Here is a 25,090-nt window from a genome sequence, read left to right as displayed (position 1 = left end):
CACTTCCTCCTAAGGGTTCCTTCACCTTCAGCTCCCTTATCAAATCTGTCTCATTACACATCACTAAATCTAGAATTACCTGTTCCCTAGTGGGCTCCACCACAAGCTGCTCCAAAAAGCCATCTCGTAGACATTCCACAAATTCCTTTTCTTGGGATCAACTACCAACCTGATTTTCCCAGTCTACCTGCACATTGAAATCCCCCATGATCACTGTAACCTTGCTTTTCTTACACGCCTTTTCTATCTCCTGGTGTATCTTGTGCCCCACATCCTGACTACTGTTCGGAGGCCTGTACATAACTCCCATTATGGTTTTTTCACCTTTGCGGTTCCTCAACTCTACCCACACAGATTCTATATCATCTGACCCTACGTCATTTCTTGCTATCGATTTAATTTCATTTCTTACTAACAAAGCAACCCCACCCCCTCTGCCGACCTGCCTATCTTTTCCATAGAATGTATATCCTTGGATATTTAGCACCCAGTCCTGATCCGCCTGCAGCCATATCTCCATGATGCCCACCACATCATACCTGCCAATTTCAATCTGCGCCACAAGCTCATTTACCTTATTTCGTATACTGCGTGCATTCAGATACAACACCTTCAGTCCTGTATTTCCTGTCCCCCTTCTCATTGTCGTCCCTTTATCTGGTGTGCTTGAAGTTAGATTCCTAGCCCTTTCCAAACACTCTGTCCTATTGTGTGTTCTGGAGACATTAATAGCCTCTCCTGGGCTCTCCATTCTTTTCAGTTTTTTCATAATTTTCCATGAAGTTGAATCCACCCCCCCCCACCACATGCTAACCTGCTGCTTTGTTTCCCATTAGTCATACTTCTTGGAGTTTTACTCTTCCCTTCTCCCCCACTTTCTCGTTTAAAGTCCTGTTGACCACCCTATTTACCCTTTTCGCCAGAACATTGGTCCCAAATCGGTTCAGGTGCAGACCTTCCCAGCGGTACAGATCCCTCCTGTTCCAATACTGATGCCAGTGCCCCACAAAATGGAACCCCTCTTTCCTGCACCACTCCTTTAGCCACATGTTTACTTCCCTTATTCTCGCTTCCCTATGCCAATTTGCACGTGGCTCGAGTAGTAATCCGGAGATTATAACCCTTGAGGACCTGTTCTTTAATTTACTTCCTAGTTCCTGATAATCCTTAAACAGGTCCTCTTTCCTAGTCTTACCTATGTTATTTGTCCCGGTGTGGTCCACAACAACTGGATCCTCCCCCTCTCTCTCCAATATCCTTTCAAGCTGGTCAGAGATGTCCCTCACCCTGGCACCGGGCAGGCAACATACCATGCGGGACTCTCGATCCTGCTTACAAAGGATGCTATCAATTCCCCTAATTAAAGAATCCCCTACAACTACCACTTGTTTTTTTGCTCCCCCCTCTTGAATGGCCTCCTGTGCCACGGTGCCCTGGTCAGCTAGCTCATCCTCCCTACAGCCCTGTTCCTCATCCACACAGGGAGCAAGTACCTTGCACCTGTTGGACAAGGTCAAGAGCTGAGGCTCCTCTGTTCCTGAACACAGGATCCCTCTACCTGCCTCACTTGCAGTCACACCCTGCTGACCCTGACCGAATTTGAGGTACTTAATCTACCGGGTGTGACCGCCTCCTGAAACAAAGCGTCCAGGTAACTCTCCCCCTCCCGGATGTGCCACAGCATCCGGAGCTCAGACTCCAGCTCATCAATTCTGAGCCGGAGTTCCTCCAGCAACCAACACTTGCTGCAGATGTGGTCACTGCGGCTCGCAATGGGATCTGCCAGCTCCCACATCATACAGCTAAGGCACATCACCTGCCCAGCCATCTCGACTTAGATAATTAATTTATTAATTAGCGTTGCAGTTTTTATTTTCAAATTTGGTTCCTACCAACCAATCAGGTCACAGCTTTCCTGTGATGTCACTTTTTCAGTTTTGGCTTCAGTTACTCTGTGCCCTGAAGTCACAGCTCTGGTGCTCCTCCCTCCAAGTCTGCTCCCTGGAGACAAGGCCGCAAATCCCGAGGTAAGCTAGATTTATACTCACCGCTCCGGTGCTCCTCCCTCCGAGTCTGCTCCCAGGACTTACTCACCAATCAGCTACTTTTTCTTTAAAATCCACTTTCAGAAGAGTGTCCCTCACAGGTCTGGTGCACTCCTGAAGGCACTGCCTCTTCCTCTCTCTCTTTTTTTTTAGGTTTGAGGAGGAGGGGGGGAATGGAAACACTACAGCAATGTAATGTTTGGGGCTATTCCGTTCTTTGACAGTGGGTCCTCCTCAATTCCCTCCTGAGTCACGGTGTCTGCGGTGACTTCTCCCAGAATGCTTCAGTCACTTCTCACCAGCACCCTCTGTTGGATGCTCTTCCTCCTGTTGAGTGCAAGAGTCCTTCTCCTCGATCCCCTCCTGGGTCGCGGTGGCTGCGGTGACTTCTCCCAGAATGCTTCAGTCACTTCTCACCAGCACCCTCTGTTGGATGCTCTTCCTCCTGTTGAGTGCAAGAGTCCTTCTCCTCGATTACCTCCTGAGTCGCGGTGACTGCGGTGACTTCTCCCAGAATGCTTCAGTCACTTCTCACCAGGGCCCTCTGTTGGATGCTCTTCCTCCTATTGAGTGCAACAGTCCTTCTCCTCGATTACCTCCTGAGTTGCGGTGGCTGCGGTGACTTCTCCCAGAATGCTTCAGTCACTTCTCACCAGCGCCTTCTGTTGGACAAGTGTGTGCAGGTTTTTTTTAAGTGATAACAGGGAAAGTGATGACTTAATGGTATTGTCGCTGGACTAGTAATCCAGAGATGCAAGGTAATGCTGCTCTGAGGACTAGGGCTCAAATCCTGCCACGGCAGATGGTGGAATTTGAATTCAGTAAAAAATCTGGAATTAAAAATCTAATGATGACCATGAAACCATTGTCGATCCCATCTGGAAGGAAATCCGCCATCCCTATCTGGTCTGGCCTACATGTGACTCCATCTTAAATGCCCTCTGAAATGGCCTAGTAAGTCCTATCAAAAATGGTCTAGCAAGTCCTATCAAAAAAGGCATTTAAAAAAACCACCCGGCATCGACATAGGCACTGAAAACCACAACTCAGCCCTGTGACCCTGTAACGTCCTCCTTACTAACATCTAGAGGCTAGTGCCAAAACTGGGAGGGCTGCAGAATCATATCTTACAGATAATGTCTCAGACACCACCATCACCATCCCTGGATAAGTCGTGTTCCACCAGACCTAGCAGAGGTGGAGGCATAGTGGTAAACAGTCAGGGGTAAACAGTTCCTAAAGGAGGGAGTTGCCCTGGGAGTCCTCAACTTCGAAGTCTCATGGCATCAGGTCAAACATGGGCAAGGAAACCTCCTGCCAAGTGCTGCCCTCCCTCAGCTGATGAATCAGTACTCCTCCATGTTGAACACCACTTGGAGGAAGCACTGAGGGTGGCAAGGACGCAGAATGTACTCTGGGTGGGGGACTTCAACTACTGACCGGGCTGGCCGATTCCTAAAGGACATAGCTGCTAGACTAGATCTGGGGCAGGTGGTTAGGGAACCAACAAGAGGAGGAAACATACTTGGCCTCATGCTCATCAACCTGCCTTCCATAGGTGCATCTGTCCATGACAGTATCGGTAGGAGTTGTTGTAGAGGCTACCACCATGCTAAGTGGGACAGATTTCAAACAGATCTAGCAACTCAAAACTGGGCATCCATGAGGCGCTGTGGGCCATCAGCAGCGGCAGAATTCTACTCAAACACAAATCTGTAACCTCATGGCCTGACAGATCCCCCACTCTACCATTACCATCAAGCCAGGGGATCAACCCTTGTTCAATGAAGAGTGCAGGAGGGCATGCCAGGAGCAGCACCAGGCATACCTAAAATGAGGTGTCAAGCTAGTGAAGCTATAACACAGGACTATGTGTGTGCCAAACAGCATAAGCAGCAAGTGATAGACAGAGCTAAGCAATCCCACAATCAACGCTCTGCAGTGGATGGTAGTGGACAATTAAACAACTCACTGGAGGAGGCTGCTCCACAAATATCCTCATCCTCAATGAGGGGGGAGCCCAGTACATCAGTGCAAAAGATAAGACTGAAGCATTTGTTACAATCTTCAGCCAGAAGTGTTCAGTGGATGATCCATCTCGACCTCCTCCAGAGGTCCCCAGCATCACAAATGCCGGTCTTCAGCCAATTCAATTCACTCCACGTGATATCAAGAAACAGCTGAAGGCACTGGATAGTGCAAAGGCTATGGGACCTGACAATGTTCCAGCAATAGTACTGAAGATTGTGTTCCAAAACTTGCCGCACCCCCAGCCAAGCTGTTCCAGTACAGTTACAACACCGGCATCTACCCGGCTTTGTGGAAAATTGCCCAGGTATGTCCTGTACACAAAAAGCAGGACAAATCCAACCCGGTCAGTTACCGCCCCATCAATCTGCTCTCCATCAACAGTAAAGTAATGGAAGGGTTCATTAACAGTGCTACCAAGTAGCACTTCCTTAACAATAACCTGCTCACTGACGCCCAGTTTGAGTTCCACCAGGGCCACTCAGCTCCTGATCTCATTACAGCCTTGGTTCAAACATGGACGTAAGAGCTGAACTCCCAAGGTGAGGTGAGAGTGACTGCCCTCGACATCAAGGTAGCATGTGACCAAGTGTGGCATCAAGGAGCCCGAGCAAAACTGGGGTTAATGGGAATGAGAGGAAAACTCTCCACTGGTTGGAGCCATACCTAGCACAAAGGAAGATGGTTGTGGTTGTTGGAGGTTAGTCATCTCAGCTCCAGGACGTCGCTGCAGGAGTTCCTTAGGGTAGTGACTTCAGCTGCCTCATCAGTGACCTTCCTTCAATCATAACGTCAGAAGTGGGGGTGTTCGCTGATGACTGCACATTGTTCAGCACCATTCACAACTTCTCAAATAATGAAGCAGTCCATGTCCAAATGCAGCAAGAACTGGACGATATCCCGACTTGGGCTTACAAGTGGCAAGTAACATTTGTGCCACACAAGTGCCAGACAATGACCATTTCCAACAAGAGAGAATCTAACCATCATCCCTTGACGTTCAATGGCTGTACCAACACTGAATCCCCCACTATTGGCATCCTGGGGTTACCGCTGACTAGAAACTGAACTGGACTAGCCATATAAATACTATGGCTACAAGAGCTGGTCAGAGGCTAGGAATCTTGTAACAAGTAGCTCACCCCCTGACTCCCCAAAGCCTGTCCACCATCTACAAGGCACAAGTCAGGAGTGTAATGGAATACTCCCCACTTGCCTGGATGAGTGCAGCTCCCACAACACTCAAGAAGCTTGACACTGTCCAGGACAAAGCAGCCCGCTTCATTAGCACCACATCCACAAACATTCACTGCCTCCACCACCGACGCACAGTAGCAGCAGTGCGTGTCATCTAAAAGATGCACTGCAGGAATTTACCTAGGCTCCTTCGACAGCACCTTCCAAACCCAGGGCCACTACCATCTAGATGGGCAAAAGCAACAGATAGATGGGAACACCACCACCTGGAAGCTCCCCTCCAAGTCACTCACCACCCTGACTTGGAAATATATCACCGTTCCTTCACTGTCATTGAGTGAAAGTCGTGAAATTTCCTTCCTAACAACACTGTGGGTGTACCTACACCACATGGACTGCAGTGGTTCAAGAAGGCAGCTCACCACCACCTTCCCAAGGGCAACTAGGAATGGGCAATAAATGTCATCCCAGCCAACAAAGCCCACATCCCATGAATAAAATAAAACAATACATTTGGACATAGGTTCTCCCATTACATCAATGACAATCAAAATAAATTGGTCATCTTTGCATTCGGATGGTAAAGCCTAGGCCTTAGCACTGTGAGGTGAGTATTGTGTTCTTAACATGTTAAGAGATAAATATAAATTAAAGCAACAAGCATGATGGGCTGAATTTTTTGTTGTTATTTCTTTGGTGGCTCTTGGGTCCACTAAAATAGTTAAAGGGTAAAATGGAACGCATTCAATTTTCTAGGAAAGAAATTCCAAATTAAGCATCTGAGGAAATGTGACAGGAATGCTTTCCAACTATTTTTTTAATAAATGTTTAGTTTTAAAAATTGAGGGTTGAGGCATTGATGATGATAAATCTATTTCCTAGCCAAAGCCACAGTAAAGTCCTGACAACACGATCTTCTTTCTGCAAGTCCTGTTATCCCCAGGCAAAACAATTTCCTTATACAACTAAAACAAAAATTGCTAGAAAAACTCAGCAGGTCTGACAGCATCTGTGGAGAGAAGGACAGAGTTAACGTTTCGAGTCCTGATGACTCTTCTTCTATCTTACAATTTCCTTATAGTCAGCTTATGTTCTGGTCCTTAGCCTGTGACTCTTGGCTTTCAAATCTACAGAAATGTTCCTGCACGATATCTGCCTGCTGCTGGACAGAGTCCATAAGCTTCATATAAATACTAGTTTCTATTTTATGCCTTTTCCACTGAAGAATCCTCTCGATGTCAAGCTACTTTTGCCCATCGGCAAACATTATCAGCAAGATATAAACAAACCACAAAGTGACAAGTGAACATGCATGTCAACTTAGCTTTACTGTACAAATATCAATAAATGTCAAAAAAATCTGAGCTTGCGAAAGAAAATTTGATTTTCTTTTCAATGCAAGATTGAGATTTCAGATTTTTTATTCATTCACAAATGCTGGCTGGACCAACATTTATTGCCCATCCCTAGTTGCTCTTGAGAAGGTGATGGTGAGCTGCCTTCTTGAACCGCTGCAGCGCCTGTGGTGTAGGTACTAATGCCATTTTAAGGGAGATTTTACCCACTAATTTTTTGAACGAAAATATTTATACAAAACTACATTTCACAAAGCACAAAAACCACGAGAATCCTGACTTATTCCTCAGGCTCGCTGAAATTAGTTGTATTTTATGGCACACCAGTAGTATTACCCAGAACATTTACTGTCATTTCTCAATAATCTGCATGTGATTTGTCCAGAGACCAATATTACAACTTGAATAAATCACCTAGCCAGTAGCACGTGATTTATAAAAGTAGTTACTGCACAAAAAAAACGGAAATAGAACAGCTTCAAAAGAAAATGTTACCCTTCCCTGAGAATCACAAAACAACTGTCCAGTTACTGCAGGCATGTATACTTATGACAAGCAGATCATCCCATCTAGACATCAAAAAACACGTTAAAGATAGACTTGGTCACAAATACAATGCAACCATATCAATCTTTACATTTTAGGCTTTTGATTGGCTGGAAAACTGGAATTCAATTCAAATTTAATTTTTGCATTTGGGCTGAAAAAGCCAACTCAAGATGAAGCAGAAAGCCAATGTTGCCCATCACATGGCATACCTGAGTGACCTGCATGGCAGGTTGATGGCCTGGCAGTTAGAGGCATGAAGATCCTACTGTAGACAATATGAAGGAGGTGGACCAAGGTTGGAGCAGTAGGACACAGAGTTCAGTGTCATGAAAATCCATGACAAAGGAAGACAATGGAAGAAAATGAATCTGTCAACAATGTCAAAGGTGCAGAGAGATCGTAGAGTAGACGAGGTCTTAGTGATTTTGACCAGGGCAGTCTCTGTAAATGTAGACAGGTCTCAAATTAGATTCAAGACTTTAAAGTGAAACGCTGGGAGAGTGGAGTTGCAACAATGTATTTAAAGACCTTTGCGAGATTGGAGATGAGAAAGCAGTTAGACAAAGTGAAAAGGTTGAGTTTGGGAAGGGCTGATAACAGCATTTCTTAAAAAGGTGTGCACAATGCCCAATGAGAGCGAGAGTTCAACAAAATATTGCAGAGTGTGGAGTCAAGAAGAGGCATTTGACTTGTCAGAGTTGGACTGGAAGAGGTACAAAGGGTCAGGTAGTGGACTCCGTAGAGGTAATGAGTTTGTGAGGGCAGGAAGTGGAGAAACAGCAAAGTGAGAGCTTGAGTTAGGGAGGGCAGGAGGCAGTAATGACCAAGTGGATTCCCTCAAGAAGGTGGTGAGCTCCTGACATGTGTCAGAGGTGAGACCAGATGTGGGGGATAGAAGTCAGAAAGAATAGTGAACAGTTTTTGATATTATTAGTTGGTATTTATTTCAGTATTTTCTGGTTAATATTGAAGTAATAAATCAATTCCCCTCAGAATTTGAGCAAACTCATTACTTTAATTGTATTTTTTCAGCCTTGTAGTGCGTATCTAAAAGCTTACTGAACTGGTTGGGCAAGGGAGACTCAACAATGTTAGGACTTTGAATCATATAATTATTTCACTGTTCAAGTAATATTATGTTGGACATAAACCTCTAAAATATTGCAAAACTTATATAAAAGTGTTCTCTGTAATTTCAGCCACCTAGACCTGGAATTTGAGCTATGTGATACATACTTCCTGTGGTCTGACATCCAGTTGTGTTGACAGGTTGCCTGGTGAAACCCACTGTAAATGGAGGGTCATCAGTCAGTTGAGGAGGATGCAATCGTCTCCGGATAAAGAAACCAGCGCCACAACAAAACAGGACCCCCATCATCAAGAGAAACCTGTAGGAAGAGATAAACAGATGAAGAATCATACATATAAGCTAGTATCACCATCTTTGCTCATTTCACCCAACGTTATTTTTGTTCAGGAGTAGAACAGTAAGTTTAGGAAATAGTTGCTATTGTAAAAAAAAAGGGGGATAAGCTAAGCTATGCTATTGTATTTGCTTTGATACTTTGTATTTTTAATTATGATTGGGGGGAAGAAACTGCAGCTATGATTTTAGCTTTTATAAAGGTTCGAAATAGCTTCTAAAGACAGTAGGTGGGAAAGGTAAGAGGGGAGGAGAGGCAGGTGTAGGGCCACATTGAAATAAAACTTAATATGAAGGTATAAAATTAAATCTGGGGTACGCCACTGGTTCCAAACCAAATCACATTCTTGGCAAGGACCTCCGTGAGTAAAGAGCGGATATTGCTTTGACTTTCCACCTATTAATTTTTAGTGAAAACAGCACACGCTTTCAATCTTAGCCATTCCGGTCCACAATGTCAAACACATCTAACTTCTTTCTTTCACTCAAAAGATCTGCATTATGTGTACTTGCCAGAAGATAAAAGTATAAATCAGCCAGAAGTCTAACTCTAGTTTGCAGATTTAAAAAGTTCAATGAAAATTTATAAACAGCCTGTAAACATTAGTTTGAGTAAACCTGAACTATAGCTGAGTTGTTCCAGATGGGCTTCACTGCATACAGCTTAAATATAGAAAGTACCTGAGATTAAACATGGCCATATATGCAAAGAAGTGTAAGTAATCATTTCCATATCGTACCAGAAAATTGAAGACAGACAACATCTAAGGGCATTGATATATAGTTTCCTACCTGTCCCCAAAGCTCCTAGCTTATTTAATGTACATAATAGCTACTCACCAAAAATACCATAATCGTTGAATAGAGAATGCCCGCATACAACATCTTGTACCACAACAGTCCTCATATGCACGACAACTATGAAAGAAGCACATTGTGTCAGGTATATTGGTCAATGTGATGGCACCATCAGTCTGTACATCCGCATCGTTACCCTTTGGCCCTATTGAGTCCTTATAATTTGGATAAATGCAGTTGACCTCAGCCCAAAGTATCTTGTCATCTCACTTCCTCTAAGTATCAGCTTTGTTCAGCTGTTAGCTCTCTTGGACTCGAGTACGAAGGTTTTGGGTTCAAATTCTACTTCAGGATTGGAGAACTTGTATAAACTGACAACAAATGCAGTGCTGAAAGAGTGGTGCATTGTTGGCAATGCAATCTTTCAACACAAGGCATTAAACAAAAGCTGCACCAGTGTCCTATTAGATGAGTAGAGAAAAGATTCCATAAAACTATTCCATACAGTGGGGGCGCACTATGGAACAATATTCTTCCCTTAACCACCAGATTAATTGACCATTCATTTAATTTGCAGCTTGTGTGATTTTACTGTGTGCAACTCAGTAACCACATTTAGCTACATAAAAACTGTGACTGCACTTTAAAAGGTAATTCCTTGTCTATGAAGCGTCCTGATTAGGGTTCAAAAAAGTGGCGGGGGGTGGGGGGCAATGGGCAAAATCCCCCTTGAAAACCTCAAGAAGCTGAGGAAAATTCAACCATAGGGGCGACTAATGAGAGAGAAGTATTTGGAAGTGACCGAATCTGAGAGCTGCTCCTCCAATCACATGCTGTTTCTCTCCCGAACTTCATATTGATCCAATCAATTGCATCTCACTAGTGAGCTCATCAGTAGCAAATGTGGGAGAGAAAGAGCCTGGAATAGCAGCGGGAAAGTGAGTGACATCACAGGAGCCTGAGCACCAGAACAGCTGTGGTGCCCCACCCCCTTTGCTCCACCCACTGGAGTGCAGCAAGTCCCTCAATGCTGCACAGAAAGGGAAGCTGGGAATGAAGGACCATATCAGCATCAAAAGCAAAGCCATTAACGCCTTATTGAAAAAATAGCAATAATCAGATAGATCCAGATTATCCAACTGCAGTGGCTACAGTTAAGGGGCATTAGGGTGTAGGTAGTTCTGTCACATTTTTGTCTATTATCAGTTAGGCCACCCCTCCCACCTGCGGGTTGGTGTGGTCCGCCAAGCTGTCAATCACTGAGGGCAGGAGTGGCTCTAATGCAGTCATGAGTCGGTTGGCAGCACCTCGACATCTCACCCTGGCTTCTGCCACCGCTCTAATGTTTACCATCTAAACATAATCAATCCTTTTCTTTCCCCCTCTCCCTAAACCCCTCTCTCCCCCCGCCAACTTTCATTTTATATACATATATTAGAGAATATTGGCGACTTTTTCTTCACCCTAGCTTAAAGTTGGTCTTATTTATTCCCACCTCACCGAGTTTCCAGGATGGGGAGTTTTTTTCAAAAAATTAATATCCATAATCTCCTGGAGAGTTTATCTGTGGTAGTGATGTCCACCATCCATCTACCCCTTGACTGACCGTAACCGGCTTAGTTTTTCTTCATTTTTCTACCAAATTTAAGGCTCACGTTATAAACAAAAATATACAAAAGGTCTTGTTCATCGTTTCCCTGTGTTATAAAGTCTAACAATTGTGGGTTGATTCCCTCCAGGTCAATGCCAAAACAGTGAGTGAAGACAAAATTGGACTGTGTCCTAGTTTTTTTATTCATTGACAAGTTTGTGCAATTACAAATGTGCAAAAACTAAATAAGGGAGATTTATTTATAACAAATTAACAAAAACACTATTTATAGATTCCAAATTAAAATATTTAATAGATTTTTGCTTTTTTTGCTGCCTTATCTATCTATAGAATGAAACTTTGAAAAAAATCAACTCAAATCCAGAAGGTAACATTACTACATGACTGCATCACCTAATAGAAGAGTTTGTGAGAATAAAAAAGCAGCCCTTGAAAACTAAAGTAGCCCCTGAAAATCAAAAAGTAGCCCTCGATGGAATCTCAAGAGTAGCTTGAGAAAAAATATTTTGACCCCTAGTCCTGTTGGGGCTGAAGATATGGAACAGATACCTATTCAGTTAGTGCAGCACATTATTTTCAGGGAGATGAGTGTTTTGTCCATGACAGTGGGTAGGGAGTGAAAATGTCTAAATTTCACTCCACCAGCAGCAACTCAAAGATACAGCATAGCATAGCTTCACCATTAGTGAATCGCTTTCTACTCTGTCTCACCAACATGCCTTAATGCAGCAAGCAGGGAAGTGCTGCTTAGTATACAGGTGAAAGATTTAAGTTTTCCACACAAATTAACCTTAAAATCTCTGAATTATATTATTTTAGTGCCACTACATGCTCAATTGTTGTCAGGTTTGTGCCACATCTACTCATAACAATAGTGAAGATGTCCAAATTCCTTATAGCTACCAGAAATAGAAACCACCGGGGAGGTGGTGGCGTCATGATATTGTCACTGGACTAGTAATCCAGACACCCAAGGTAATGCTCTAGGGATCTGGGTTCGAATCCCACCACAGCAGATGGCGAAACCCAAATTCAATAAAAATCTGGAATTAAAAGTCCAGATTAAAACCTATTGTCAACTGCCATAAAACCCCTATGGAAGAAAATCTCCCGTCTGGTCTGGCCTACATGTAACTCCACAGCAATGCCCTCTGGCCTAGCAAGTGGCTCAGTTGTATCAAACTGTTAAAATGGCTAACATGTCTATAAGGAACAAAACCGGAAGGACCACCTGACTTCAACCTAGGCACCGGAAACAACAACTGCAAACTCAGCAACCAGCGACTCAGCAAATTCCTCCTTAATAACATCTGGGAGCGAGTGCCAAAATTGGAAGAACTGACTCACAGACTAGTCAAGCCTGAGATAGTTATATTCACGGAATAATACTTTACAGATAATGCCACAGACACCACCATTACCATCCCTGAGACATCCTGTCCCACCAGCAGGACAGACCCAGCAGAGGTGATGGCACATTGGTATACATACAGGAGGGAGTTGCCCTGGGAGTCCTCAACAATGACTCAGAACCCCATAAAGTTTTATGGCATCAGGTCAAACATGGGCAAGGAAGCCTCCTGCCACATACTGCCCTCCCTCAGCTGATCAGTACTCCTCCTAAACACTACTTGGAGGAAGCACCAAGGGTAGCAAGGGCGCAGAATGTACTCTGGGTGGGGGCTTCAATGTCCATCACCAAGAGTGACTTGGTAGCACCACTACAGACCGAGCTGGCTGATTCGTAAAGGATATAGCTGCTCGAATGGGTCTGCGGCAGGTGGTGAGGGAACTAACAAGAGGGAAAAACATGCTTGACCTCATCCTCACCAACCTGCCTGTCACAGATGCATCTGTCCATGACAGAATCAGTAGGAATGACCATCGCACAGTCCTTGTGGAGACAAAGTCCTGCTTTCAAGCTGAGGATACCCTCCATCCTGTTGTGGGCCGCTACAGACCTTGCAACTCAAGACTGGCAGCCATTAAGCACTGTGGGACATCAGCAGCAGAATTGTACTCAACCACAATCTGTAACATCATGGCCCAGGATATCCTCCACTCTACCATTACCACCAAGCCAGGGGATCAAACCTGATTCAACGAAGACTGCAGGAGGGCATGTCAGGAACAGCACCAGGCATACCTAAAAATGAGGTGTCAACCTGGTGAAGCTGTAAAACAGGACTATTTGCATGCCAAACAGCATAAGCAGCAAATGATAGATGGAGCTAAATGATTCCACAACCAACGGATCAGATCTAAACTCTGCAGCCCTACCACATCCATGAATGGTAGTAGACAATTAAACAACTCACTGGAGGCGGCGGCTCCATAAATATCCCCATCCTCAATGGTGGGGGTGCCCGCACATCAGGGAGAAAGATAAGGCTGAAGCATTTGCAACAATCTTCAGCCAGAAGTGCCAAGTGGATGATCCACCTCGGCCACCTCCGGAAGTCCCCAGCATCATAGATGCCAGTCTTCAGTCAATTCGATTCACTCCACATGATATCAAGAAACGGCTGAAGGCACTGGATAGTGCAAAGGCTATGGGACCTGAAAATATTCCGGTAATAGCGCTTAAGGCTTGTGCTCCAGAACTTGCCGCACCCCTAGCCAAGCTGCTCAAGTACAGCTACAACACTGATATCTACCCAACAATGAGGAAAATTGCCCATTCATGTCCTGTACACAAAGAACAGGACAAATCCAACCCAGCCAATTACCACGCCATCAATCTACTCTTGATCATTAGTAAAATGATGTCACGGGTCATCAATAGTGCTACCCAGCAGCATTTGCTTAGCAATAACCTACTCACCGAGACTCAGTTTGGGTTCCGCCAGGGCCACTCAGCTCCTGACCTCATTACAGCCTTAGTTCAAACATTGTTAAAAAAGCTCAACTACAGAGGTGAAGTGAGTGCGACTGCCTTTGACATCAAGGCAGCATTTGACAGAGTGTAGCATCAAGTAGCCCTAACAAAACTGGAGTCAATGGGAAACGAGGGTGGGGGGGGAAACTCTCCGCTGGGTGGAGTCATACCTAGCACAAAGGAAGATGACTGTGGTTGTTGTAGGTCAATCATCTCAGTTCCAGAGCATCACTGCAGGAGTTCCTCAGGGTAGTGTCCTAGGCCAACCATCTTCAGCTGCTTTATCAATGGTATCCCTTCCATCATAAGGTCAGAAGTAGTGATATTTGCTGATGACTGCACAATATTCAGCACCATTCGCAGCTCCTCAGATACTGAAGAAACCCATGTCTAAATGCAGCAAGATCTGGACAATATCCAGGCTTGGGTTGACAAGGGCAAGTAGCATTTGTGCCACACAAGTGCCAGGCAAAGACCACCACCCCTTGACATTCAATGGCATTACCATCACTGAATGCCCCACTATCAACATCCCATGGGTTATCATTTACCAGAAACTGAAATGTACTAGCCAGACAAATACTGTGGCTTCAAGAGCAGGTAAGAGGTTAGGAATTCTGCAGCGAGTAACTCTCCTCCTGACTCCCCAAAGCCTGCCCACCATCTACAAGATACAAGTCAGCTGTGCAATGGAATATTCCCCACTTACCTGGATGAGTGCAGCTCCCACAACCCTCAGGAACCTTGACACCATCCAGGACAAAGCAGCCAATAAGACCATAAGATAGAGGAGCAGAAATTAGGCCATTCGGCCCATTGAGTCTGCTCCGCCATTCAATCATGGCTGATAAGTTTCTCAACCCCATTCTCCCGCCTTCTCCCTGTAACCTTTGTTCCCCATACCAATCAAGAACCTATCTATCTCGGTCTTAAATACACTCAATGACCTGGCCTCCACAGCCTTCTGTGGCAATTAATTCCATAGATTCACCATTCTCTGGCTAAAGAAGTTTCTCCTCATCTCTGTTCTAAATGGTTTTCCCTTTACTCTGAGGCTGTGCCCTCGGGTCCTAGTCTCTCCTACTAATGGAAACATCTTCCCCACGTCCACTCTATCCAGGCCTTTCAGTATTCTGTAAGTTTCAATCAGATCCCCCCTCATCCTTCTAAACTCCATCGAGTATAGACCCAGAGTCCTCAAAAGTTCCTCATATGTTAAGCATTTCATTCCTGGGATCGCTCTTGTGAACCTCCTCTGGACCCTCTCCAGGGGCAGCACATCCTTTCTGAGATATGGGGCCCAAAATTGCTCACAATATTCTAAATGTGGTCTGACCAGAGCCTTATGTAGCCTCAGAAGCACATCCCTGCTTTTATAGTCTAGTCCTCTCGAAATAAATGCCAACATTGCATTTGTCTTCCTATCTACCGACTCAACCTGCAAGTTAACCTTAAGAGAATCCTGGACTAGGACTCCCAAGTCCCTTTGCACTCCAGATTTCTGAATTCTCTCCCCATTTAGAAAATAGTCTATGCCTCTATTTTTCCTACCAAAGTGCATGACATCACACTTCCCCACGTTGTATTCCATCTGCCACTACTTTGCCCATTCTCCTAACCTGTCTAAATCCTTCTTCAGTCTCCCCGCCTCCTCAATACTACCTGTCCCTCCACCTATCTTGGTATCATCTGCAAACTTAGACAGAATGCCCTCAGTTCCTTCATCTAGATCATTAATATATAAAGTGAAAAGTTGTGGTCCCTGCGGAATACCACTAGTCACCGACTGCCATCATGAGAAGGACCCCCTTATCCCCACTCTCTGCCTCCTGCCAGACAGCCAATCTTCTATCCATACCTTGCCTCTAACACCATGGGCTCTTATCTTACTGAGCAGCCTCCTGTGCGGCACCTTGTCAAAGGCCTTCTGGAAGTCCAAGTAGATAACATCCATTGGCTCTCCTTTGTCTACTCAAAGAATTCTAACAGATTTGTCAGGCATGACCTCCCCTTGATGAAACCGTGCTGACTTTGCCCTATTTACCATGCACTTCCAAGTATTCTGAAATCTCATCCTTAATAACGGACTCTAAAATCTTACCAATGACCGAGGTCAGGCCAATCGGCCTGTAATTTCCCATCTTTTGCTTCACTCCCTTCTTAAACAGGGGAGTTACATTAGCGATTTTCCAGTCCTCTGGAACCCTCCCTGACTCCAGTGATTCCTGAAAGATCACCACTAACGCCTCCATCATCTCTTCAGCTATCTCCTTCAGAACTCTGGGGTGTAATCTATCTGGTCCAGGTGATTTATCCACCTTTAGACCTTTCAGTTTTCCTAGCACCTTCTCCTTGGTAGTGGCCACCATACTCACTTCTGCCCCCAACTCTCTTGAACTTTGGGGATGTTACTCGTGTCTTCCACCGTGAAGACTGATGCAAAGTACCTATTCAGTTCCTCCGCCATTTCTTTGTTCCCAACTACTACTTCTCCAGCGTCATCTTCCGGCGGCCCAATGTCAACTTTTGCCTCTCTCTTACCCTTTATATATCTAAAATAATTCTTGCAATCTTCTTTTATATTACTGGCTAGTTTACCCTCATATTTAATCTTCTCCCTCCTTATTTCTTTTTTAGTTGTCCTCTGTTGGTCTTTGTAGGCTTCCCACTGCTCTTCGCCGCATTGTATGCTTTCTCTTTAGCTTTTATGCTGTTCCTGACTTCCCTTGTCAGCCATGGTTGCCTCGTCCTCCTTTTAGTATGCTCCTTCTTCTTGGGGATGAATTTTTGCTGTGTCTCCCAAATTACTCCCAGAAACTCCTGCCATTACTGTTCCACTGTCTTTCCTGCTAGGCTCATCTCCCAGTCAATTCTGGCCAGCTCCTCCCTCATGCCTCTGTAGTTGCCTTTATTCAACTGTAATACCATTACATCTGATTCCAGCTTTTTTCTCTCAAATTGCAGGGTAAATTCTATCATATTATGGTCACTTCCTCCTAAGGGTTCCTTCACCTTCAGCTCCCTTATCAAATATGTCTCATTACACATCACTAAATCTAGAATTGCCTGTTCCCTAGTGGGCTCCACCACAAGCTGCTCCAAAAAGCCATCTCGTAGACATTCCACAAATTCCTTTTCTTGGGATCAACTATCAACCTGATTTTCCCAGTCTACCTGCACATATTTAAATCCCCCATGATCACTGTAACCTTGCTTTTCTTACACGCCTTTTCTATCTCCTGGTGTATCTTGTGCTCCACATCCTGACTACTGTTCGGAGGCCTGTACATAACTCCCATTATGGTTTTTTTACCTTTGCGGTTCCTCAACTCTACCCACACAGATTCTATATCATCTGACCCTACGTCATTTCTTGCTATCGATTTAATTTCATTTCTTACTAACAAAGCAACCCCACCCCCTCTGCCGACCTGCCTATCTTTTCCATAGAATGTATATCTTTGGATATTTCGCTCCCAGTCCTGATCCGCCTGCAGCCATGTCTCTGTAATGCCCACCATATCATACCTGCCAATTTCAATCTGTCCCACAAGCTCATTTACCTCATTTTGTATACTGCGTGCATTCAGATACAACACCTTCAGTCCTGTATTTCCTGTCCCCCTTCTCATTGTCGTCCCTTTATCTGATGTGCTTGAAGTTAGATTCCTAGCCCTTTCCAAACACTCTGTCCTATTGTGTGTTCTGGAGACATTAATAGCCTCTCCTGGGCTCTCCATTCTTTTCAGTTTTTTCATAATTTTCCATGAAGTTGAATCCACCCCCCCCCCACATGCTAACCTGCTGCTTTGTTTCCCATTAGTCATACTTCTTGGAGTTTTACTCTTCCCTTCTCCCCCACTTTCTCGTTTAAAGTCCTGCTGACCACCCTATTTACCCTTTCGCCAGAACATTGGTCCCAGATCAGTTCAGGTCCAGACCGTCCCAACAGTACAGATCCCTCCTGTTCCAATACTGATGCCAGTGCCCCACAAAATGGAACTCCTCTTTCCCACACCACTCCTTTAACCACATGTTTACTTCCCTTATTCTCGCTTCCCTATGCCAATTTGCACATGGCTCGAGTAGTAATCCAGAGATTATAACCCTTGAGGACCTGTTCTTTAATTTACTTCCTAGTTCCTGATAATCCTTAAACAGGTCCTCTTTCCTAGTCTTACCTATGTTATTTGTCCCGGTGTGGTCCACAATAACTGGATCCTCCCCCTCTCTCTCCAATATCCTTTCAAGCTGGTCAGAGATGTCCCTCACCCTGGCACCGGGCAGGCAACATACCATGCGGGACTCTCGATCCTGCTTACAAAGGATGCTATCAATTCCCCTAATTAAAGAATCCCCTACAACTACCACTTGTTTTTTTGCTCCCCCCTCTTGAATGGCCTCCTGTGCCACGGTGCCCTGGTCAGCTAGCTCATCCTCCCTACAGCCCTGTTCCTCATCCACACAGGGCGCAAGTACCTCGTACCTGTTGGACAAGGTCAAGAGCTGAGGCTCCTCTGTTCCTGAACACAGGATCCCTCTACCTGCCTCACTTACAGTCACACCGTGCTGACCCTGACCACTGGCCGAATTTGAGGTACTTAATCTGCCGGGTGTGACGCCTCCTGAAACAAAGCATCCAGGTAACTCTCCCCCTCCCGGATGTGCCGCAGCATCCGGAGTTTGGACTCCAGTTCATCAATTCTGAGCGGGAGTTCCTCCAGCAACCAACACTTGCTGCAGATATGGTCACTGCGGCTCGCAATGGGATCTGCCAGCTGCCACATCATACAGCTACAGCACATCACCTGCCCAGCCATCTCGACTTAGTTAATTAATTTATTGCTTTGCAGTGTTTTTTTTCAAATTTGGTGCAGATTTCCTACCAACCAATCAGGTCACAGCTTTCCTGTGATGTCACTTTTTCACTTTTATCCTGTGTCTCCGCTGCTCTCCTCGTGCTCTTTTATCCTGTGTCTCCGCCACTCTCCTCATGCTCTTTTATCCTGTGTCTCCGCCGCTCTCCTCACGCTCTTTTATCCTGAGTCTCCGCCGCTCTACTCACGCTCTTTTATCCTGTGTCTCCGCCGCTCTCCTCGCGCTCTTTTATCCTGATTAATTGGCACCCCATCCACAAACATTCACTTCCTCCAACACCGATGCATAGTGGTAGCAGTGTGTACCATCTACAAGACACATTGCAGGGACTCACCAAGCTTCCTTAGACAGCACATTCCAAACTCACAACAACTACCATCTAGAGGGACAAGTGCAGCAGACACATGGGACACCACCACCTGGAAGTTACCCTCCAAACCACTCACCATCCTTACCTGGAAAAATATTGCCATTCCTCCACTGTCACTGGGTCAAAATCCTGGAACTCCATTCCTAACAGCACTGTGGGTGTACCTACACCACATGGACTGCAGCAGTTCAAGGTGGCAGCTCACCACCACCTTCTCAGGGGCAACTAGGGCTGGGCAATGAATGCAGGCCCAGCCAGCAAAGCCCATATCTCATGAATGAATAAAAAAAAGTCACAGATCAACCATGATCTCATTGAATACAGTACACGGATATGGGGCTAAATGGCCGAACTCCTGTTCTCATGTACTTATCTTCCTGTCTTGAACATAAAATAACTCTCAATATGCTCTAATACAACAGCAAAATATTGCGGATGCTAGAAATCTGAAATAAATACTGAAAATACTCAGCCTTTCAGGCAGTTTCCGGAGAAAGAAACAGAGCTACTGTTTCAGGTTGATGACCTTTCATCAAATCTGGGAAAATTTAGAAATGTATTAGGTTTTAAGCAAGTAAAGTTATTGACATGTGAAAATGTTCAGAATTGATGAGAAACAAATTAATTGCAGCAGGCCAATCTGATGTTGATCTCTTCACATTGTACATTTGTGAGTTTTGCACTTTGCAGCATTAACAGAGCAACATATGTTGTGTGCTCCAGAACATGCATTATTAAGCCACTCCTTAAAGTGTACTTACATAAAGTAAGTGGGATATCCTGCATCCACATACCAGCAGTACTTTTTGGCTGCTACACTCTGAAGAAATAACAAAAACATCACTGTTAAGTTGGACTATGCAAGTTAGCATTTGACAGTCATTAATCATAGAAGTATATTCACTTAAATCACCAAAACCTATGATTTAACACAACAAATACTTCTTTCTACTGAGCCCTTTAAGAGAGTTCACATTTTTTATTTACCAGTACAGATTACTTCAATTAACCTTAGCTCCCATCATATTATAAAGTTTGTTCATGCACTCTCAATTAGGATATCTGATGGATCTGTGGGAACCACATCAAGTACTTCACTCATCAGATGCTAACAGCATTTCAAAGCTTGCCAGAAAAGAAAAGATACATTACTACTTGTTAAATTATTTACACTTTCTCCTCCAGTTAAGGCTGATGTTTAAGAAATTTATTTCATATGTATATCATTTCAAACAGTCTAATCAAGTGTCCAGGATATATTAACAATGAAGATGTTTGGTTCTGTATACAGGAAGTGACTCTCCACACCAATTGCAGCAGCACCCACTGCAATGCATCAAAAGTAAAAATGTCTGACGCCATGACAGCAACTCCTTTCCCTGCCCACCCTTGTTTATCTGCAATCTCAGCACTCTGGCCACCATCCTTTTTATTTTAAAACTAATAAAAGGGTTTATTTAATTTTAAAGATCATTTAATGGCTTCTCTCCCATCAGTAGTCGTTATCGAAGGATTATCCAACATAAAACATAGCCGCCATCACTGGAATGTTTTCAAATGCTTTTATGTTAGTGATGACATATTTGTGCTTTTTTCTCTCTCAAATATGTTTAGAGGAGTGACCTAACTCTTCTCTCTCTTCGTCCCAATCCCACATCTAGCTTTTCACCTTGGTTTGCCTTTTCTCTCCCACCTGCTCCTGAATGGAGGACAAATGTTTACCAGTTAAAAAAAAACGCTTACACACAGATCACATCTTTCTGTTAAGATCACTGCCTTTTTTCTGCACACTATACACTGACACTGTGATGTCATCAGAGCAGTCTTATTTTTGCCAGTGACCAACACTACTACCTTACAGTGAATAAGTCAAATTCTGTTTTTATTAGCTGGGACTTCAAGACTTTTAGCAGCAGTTTGAGGATGACATTTCAGAATTCTATCATGGTTAGACAGAGGGTCACATTTCACAATCAATGGGTTTGTTGTGACTGAATAAATCAAATTGCATTTTTATTCTCCCAAGAGTATTGCAAGTATTTTCAGGGTCTAATACTGCAGTCTGTCCATTGAAACTCAATCAGTATCCTTTGCAATGACAGAGTTGCTAAGATTTTTTTTCAATGGCAGAGTTGACAACACTGGTTAAAACATTAATAGCATTAATCATAAATAGGGGGTTGAACTTGCAAAACTTGTAAGCAATAGCTTTGATCTCGATTAAAATGTGGAATTTCGAAACCAAAGTAAATGTCACTCCCAATAAGTAATAATTATTGTCTCATGTGTGTACCTGTATGAATGATGGGTTTCAAAATATAGCCCAGAATTGCTGGAGCAGTGAATCTTGTAGCATTAATTAAGGCTTTTTCTCTGATCTTTTAGTTTTAAAATTGTGTGTGTGTGAAGTGTGAACTGATGATGATGCCAAAGGGTGATAGGACACCAATTTAAATCACTCCAATTGCATCTGTCTAAACCCCAAGCTTTGAAATTCCAGCCCCAACTCACTATCTTAAAGACGCTTCATAAAACCTACTACTTTGACCAAGCTTTTGATCACATCCAATTATTTCCTTATGTGGTTTGGTGCCAAATTTTCTTTGATGATGCTATGGATTAAAGTCGCTAAATAAATGCAAATTGGTGCTGTTGGTGAAAGAGTGGATTAAGAGGGATAGAGAAAAAAGAAAGGCAGATAAGAAAAACATAAGTTGAAAGTATGAAATCCTGACATAAATTCACTACCTTTAGGAATCATTCCTTTTCCATACAAATGTACAAACATACAAAATCAGAGTAGGCCATTTGGCCCCTTGAGCCTGCTCCACCATTCAATAAGATCATGGCTGATCGGATTGTGGCCTCAACTCCACATTCTGCTAACCCCCCAATTACCTTCAACTCCCTTGTTAGTCAAGAATCTACCTCCGCCTCCAACACTCTCTGGGAAAGTGTGTTCCAAAGATTCACAACCCTCAGAAAAAATTTCTCCTCATCTTCGTCTTAAATGGGAGACCCCTTATTTTTAAACTGTATCCCCTAGTTCTAGTCTCTCCCACAAGGGCGAACATCCTTTCCGCATCCACACTGTCAAGTCTCCTCAGGATTATATGTTTCAATAAGATCACCTCTCAAGCTTCTAAACTTCAATGGATACAAGGTCCAGCATGTCTAACCCTTCCTCACAAAATAACACCCCCACCCTAGGTATCAATTGAGTGAACCTTCTCTGAACTGCTTCTAACTCATTTATATCCTTTCTTAAATAAGGAGACCAAAACTGTAGACAGTACTCCAGATATAGTCTCACCAACGTCCTGTACAACTACAGAAAAACATCCCTACTTTTATATTCCATTGCCGTGCAATAAATGACAACATTACATCTGCCTTCCTAATCACTTGCTGGACCTGCATACTAACTTTTCCTAATTCATGGACCAGAACACCCAGGTGTCTCTGTACCTCAGTTCTGCAATCTCTCTCCATTTAAATAATATGCTGCTTTTCTCTTCTTCCTGCCAAAGTGGACAAGTCCACATTTTCCCACATTATACTCCATCTGCCAAATTTTTGCCCGCTCGCTTAACCCACTTACATCCCTTTGCAGGTTCCTTATGTCCTCTTCACAACTTACTTTCCTACTTATCTTTGTGTGATCAGCTAATTCAGCAGCCATACATCAACGACTTGGATGACAGGGCCAAATGTAAATTGTAATTAGTTGGGGCTCCAGCACTGATCCCTATGGCACTCCATCACATCTTGCCAACCCGAAAAATTACCCACTAATGCTTACTCTGTTTCCTGTGAGCTAACCAATCCTCTATCCATGCTGATATGTTACCCCCTACATCATGAGCTTTTATTTTGTGTAGTAGCCTTTGATGTGCACCTTGTCAAATGCCTTCTGGACATCTAAGTACAGCACATCCACAGATCCCCCTTTATCCATATTGCATGTTACTTCCTCAAAGAACTCCAATAAATTAGTTAAACATGATTTTCCCTTTCACAAAACCATGCTGACTCTGCCTGATTGCATTGAGATTTTCTAAGTGCTATAACTTCCTTAATAATAGATTCCAGCAATTTCCCTCCGACAGATATTAAGCTAACTGGCCTGTAGCTTCCTTTCTGCCTCCCTCCTTTCTTGAATAGAGGAGTCACATTCGCTATTTTTCAAGCTGCTGGGAACTTTCCAGAATCTAGGGAATTTTGGAAAATCAAAACCAATGCATTTACTATCTCAGCAGCCACTTATTTTAAAACCCTAGGATGAAGTGCATCAGGACATGGGGACTTGTCTAGTTCTAAAAGTTTTCCCAGTACCCTTTCCCTAGGATTACAATTGTTATGTTTCTCGCTCTCTTTCACCTCCTGATTCACAACTATTTCTGGGATGTTATCTGTGTCCTCTACAGTAAAGACAGATGCAAAATATCTGTTCAATTAGACCATAAGACATAGGAGCAGAAATTAGGCCATTCGTCCCATCGAGTCTGCTCCGCCATTCAATCATGGCTGATAAGTTTCTAAACCAGATTCACCCGCGTTCTCCCTGTAACCTTTGATCCCCTTACCAATCAAGAACCTATCTATCTCGGGCTTAAATACACTCAATGACCTGGCCTCCACAGCCTTCTGTGGCAATGAATTCCATAGATTCACCATTCTCTGGCTAAAGAAATTTCTCCTCATCTCTGTTCTAAAAGGTCTTCCCTTTACTCTGAGGCTGTGCCCTCGGGTCCTAGTCTCTCCTACTAATGGAAACATCTTCCCCACGTCCACTCTATCCAGGCCTTTCAGTATTCTGTAAGTTTCAATCAGATCCCCCCTCATCCCTCTAAACGCCATCGAGTATAGACCCAGAGTCCGCAAACGTTCCTCATATGTTAAGCCTTTTATTCCTGGGATCATTCTCGTGAACCTGCTCTGGACCCTCTCCAGGGCCAGCACATCCTTCCTGAGATACGGGGCCCAAAATTGCTCACAATATTCTAAATGTGGTCTGACTAGAGCCTTATAGAGCCTCAGCAGCACATTCCTGCTTTTATATTCTAGTCCTCTTGAAATAAATGCCAACATTGCATTTGCCTTCTTAACTACCGACTCAACCTGCAAGTTAACCTTAAGAGAATCCTGGACTAGGACTCCCAAGTCCCTTTGCACTCCAGATTTCTGAATTCACTCCCCATTTAGAAAATAGTCTATGCCTCTATTCTTCCTACCAAAGTGCATGACCTCACACTTCCCCATGTTGTATTCCATCTGCCACTTCTTTGCCCATTCTCCTAACCTGTCCAAATCCTTCTGCAGCCTCGCCGCCTCCTCAATACTACCTGTCCCTCCACCTATCTTTGTATCATCTGCAAACTTAGCCAGGATGCCCTCAGTTCCTTCATCTAGATCATTAATGTATAAAGTGAAAAGTTGTGGTTCCAACACTGACCCCTGCGGAACTCCACTAGTCACTGGCTGCCATCCTGAGAAGGACGCCCTTATTCCCACTCTCTGCCTCCTGCCAGACAGCCAATCTTCTATCCATGCTAGTACCTTGCCTCTAACACCATGGGCTCTTATCTTACTGAACAGCCTCCTGTGCGGCACCTTGTCAAAGACCTTCTGAAAGTCCAGGTAGATAACATCCATTGGCTCTCCTTTGTCTAACCTACTCTTTGCCTCCTCAAAGAATTCTAACAGATTTGTCAGGCATGACCTCCCATTGATGAAACCATGCTGACTTTGCCCGATTTTACCATGCACTTCCAAGTATTCTGAAATCTCATCCTTAATATTGGACTTTAAAATCTTACCAACAACCGAGGTCAGACTAATCGGCTTGTAATTTCCCGTCTTTTGCCTCACTCCCTTCTTAAACAGGGGGGGTAAGATTAGCGATTTTCCAGTCTTCTGGGCCCTCCTTGACTCCAGGACTTCCTGAAAGATCACCA

At 44.0% G+C, this 25,090-nt stretch overlaps 1 protein-coding gene across 1 annotated transcript in view; it reads right to left on the bottom strand.

The window, feature by feature from the left end:
* Positions 1-25,090, bottom strand: part of vopp1b (VOPP1 WW domain binding protein b) — a 91,105-nt gene that overhangs the window by 10,260 nt on the left and 55,755 nt on the right. Inside the window, exons 2-4 of the mRNA XM_078538570.1 lie at positions 19,895-19,953; positions 9,438-9,515; positions 8,411-8,562 (exon numbers count right to left, since the gene is read on the bottom strand). Of these exons, the coding sequence (XP_078394696.1) occupies positions 8,411-8,562; positions 9,438-9,515; positions 19,895-19,953 (289 nt within the window). The remainder of the gene's footprint in view (positions 1-8,410; positions 8,563-9,437; positions 9,516-19,894; positions 19,954-25,090) is intronic.

Source organism: Cetorhinus maximus, chromosome 3 (assembly GCF_964194155.1).
Source record: "Cetorhinus maximus chromosome 3, sCetMax3.hap1.1, whole genome shotgun sequence".
Taxonomy (NCBI): Eukaryota; Metazoa; Chordata; class Chondrichthyes; order Lamniformes; family Cetorhinidae; genus Cetorhinus; species Cetorhinus maximus.
This window is presented reverse-complemented; position numbering and strand designations above follow the sequence as displayed.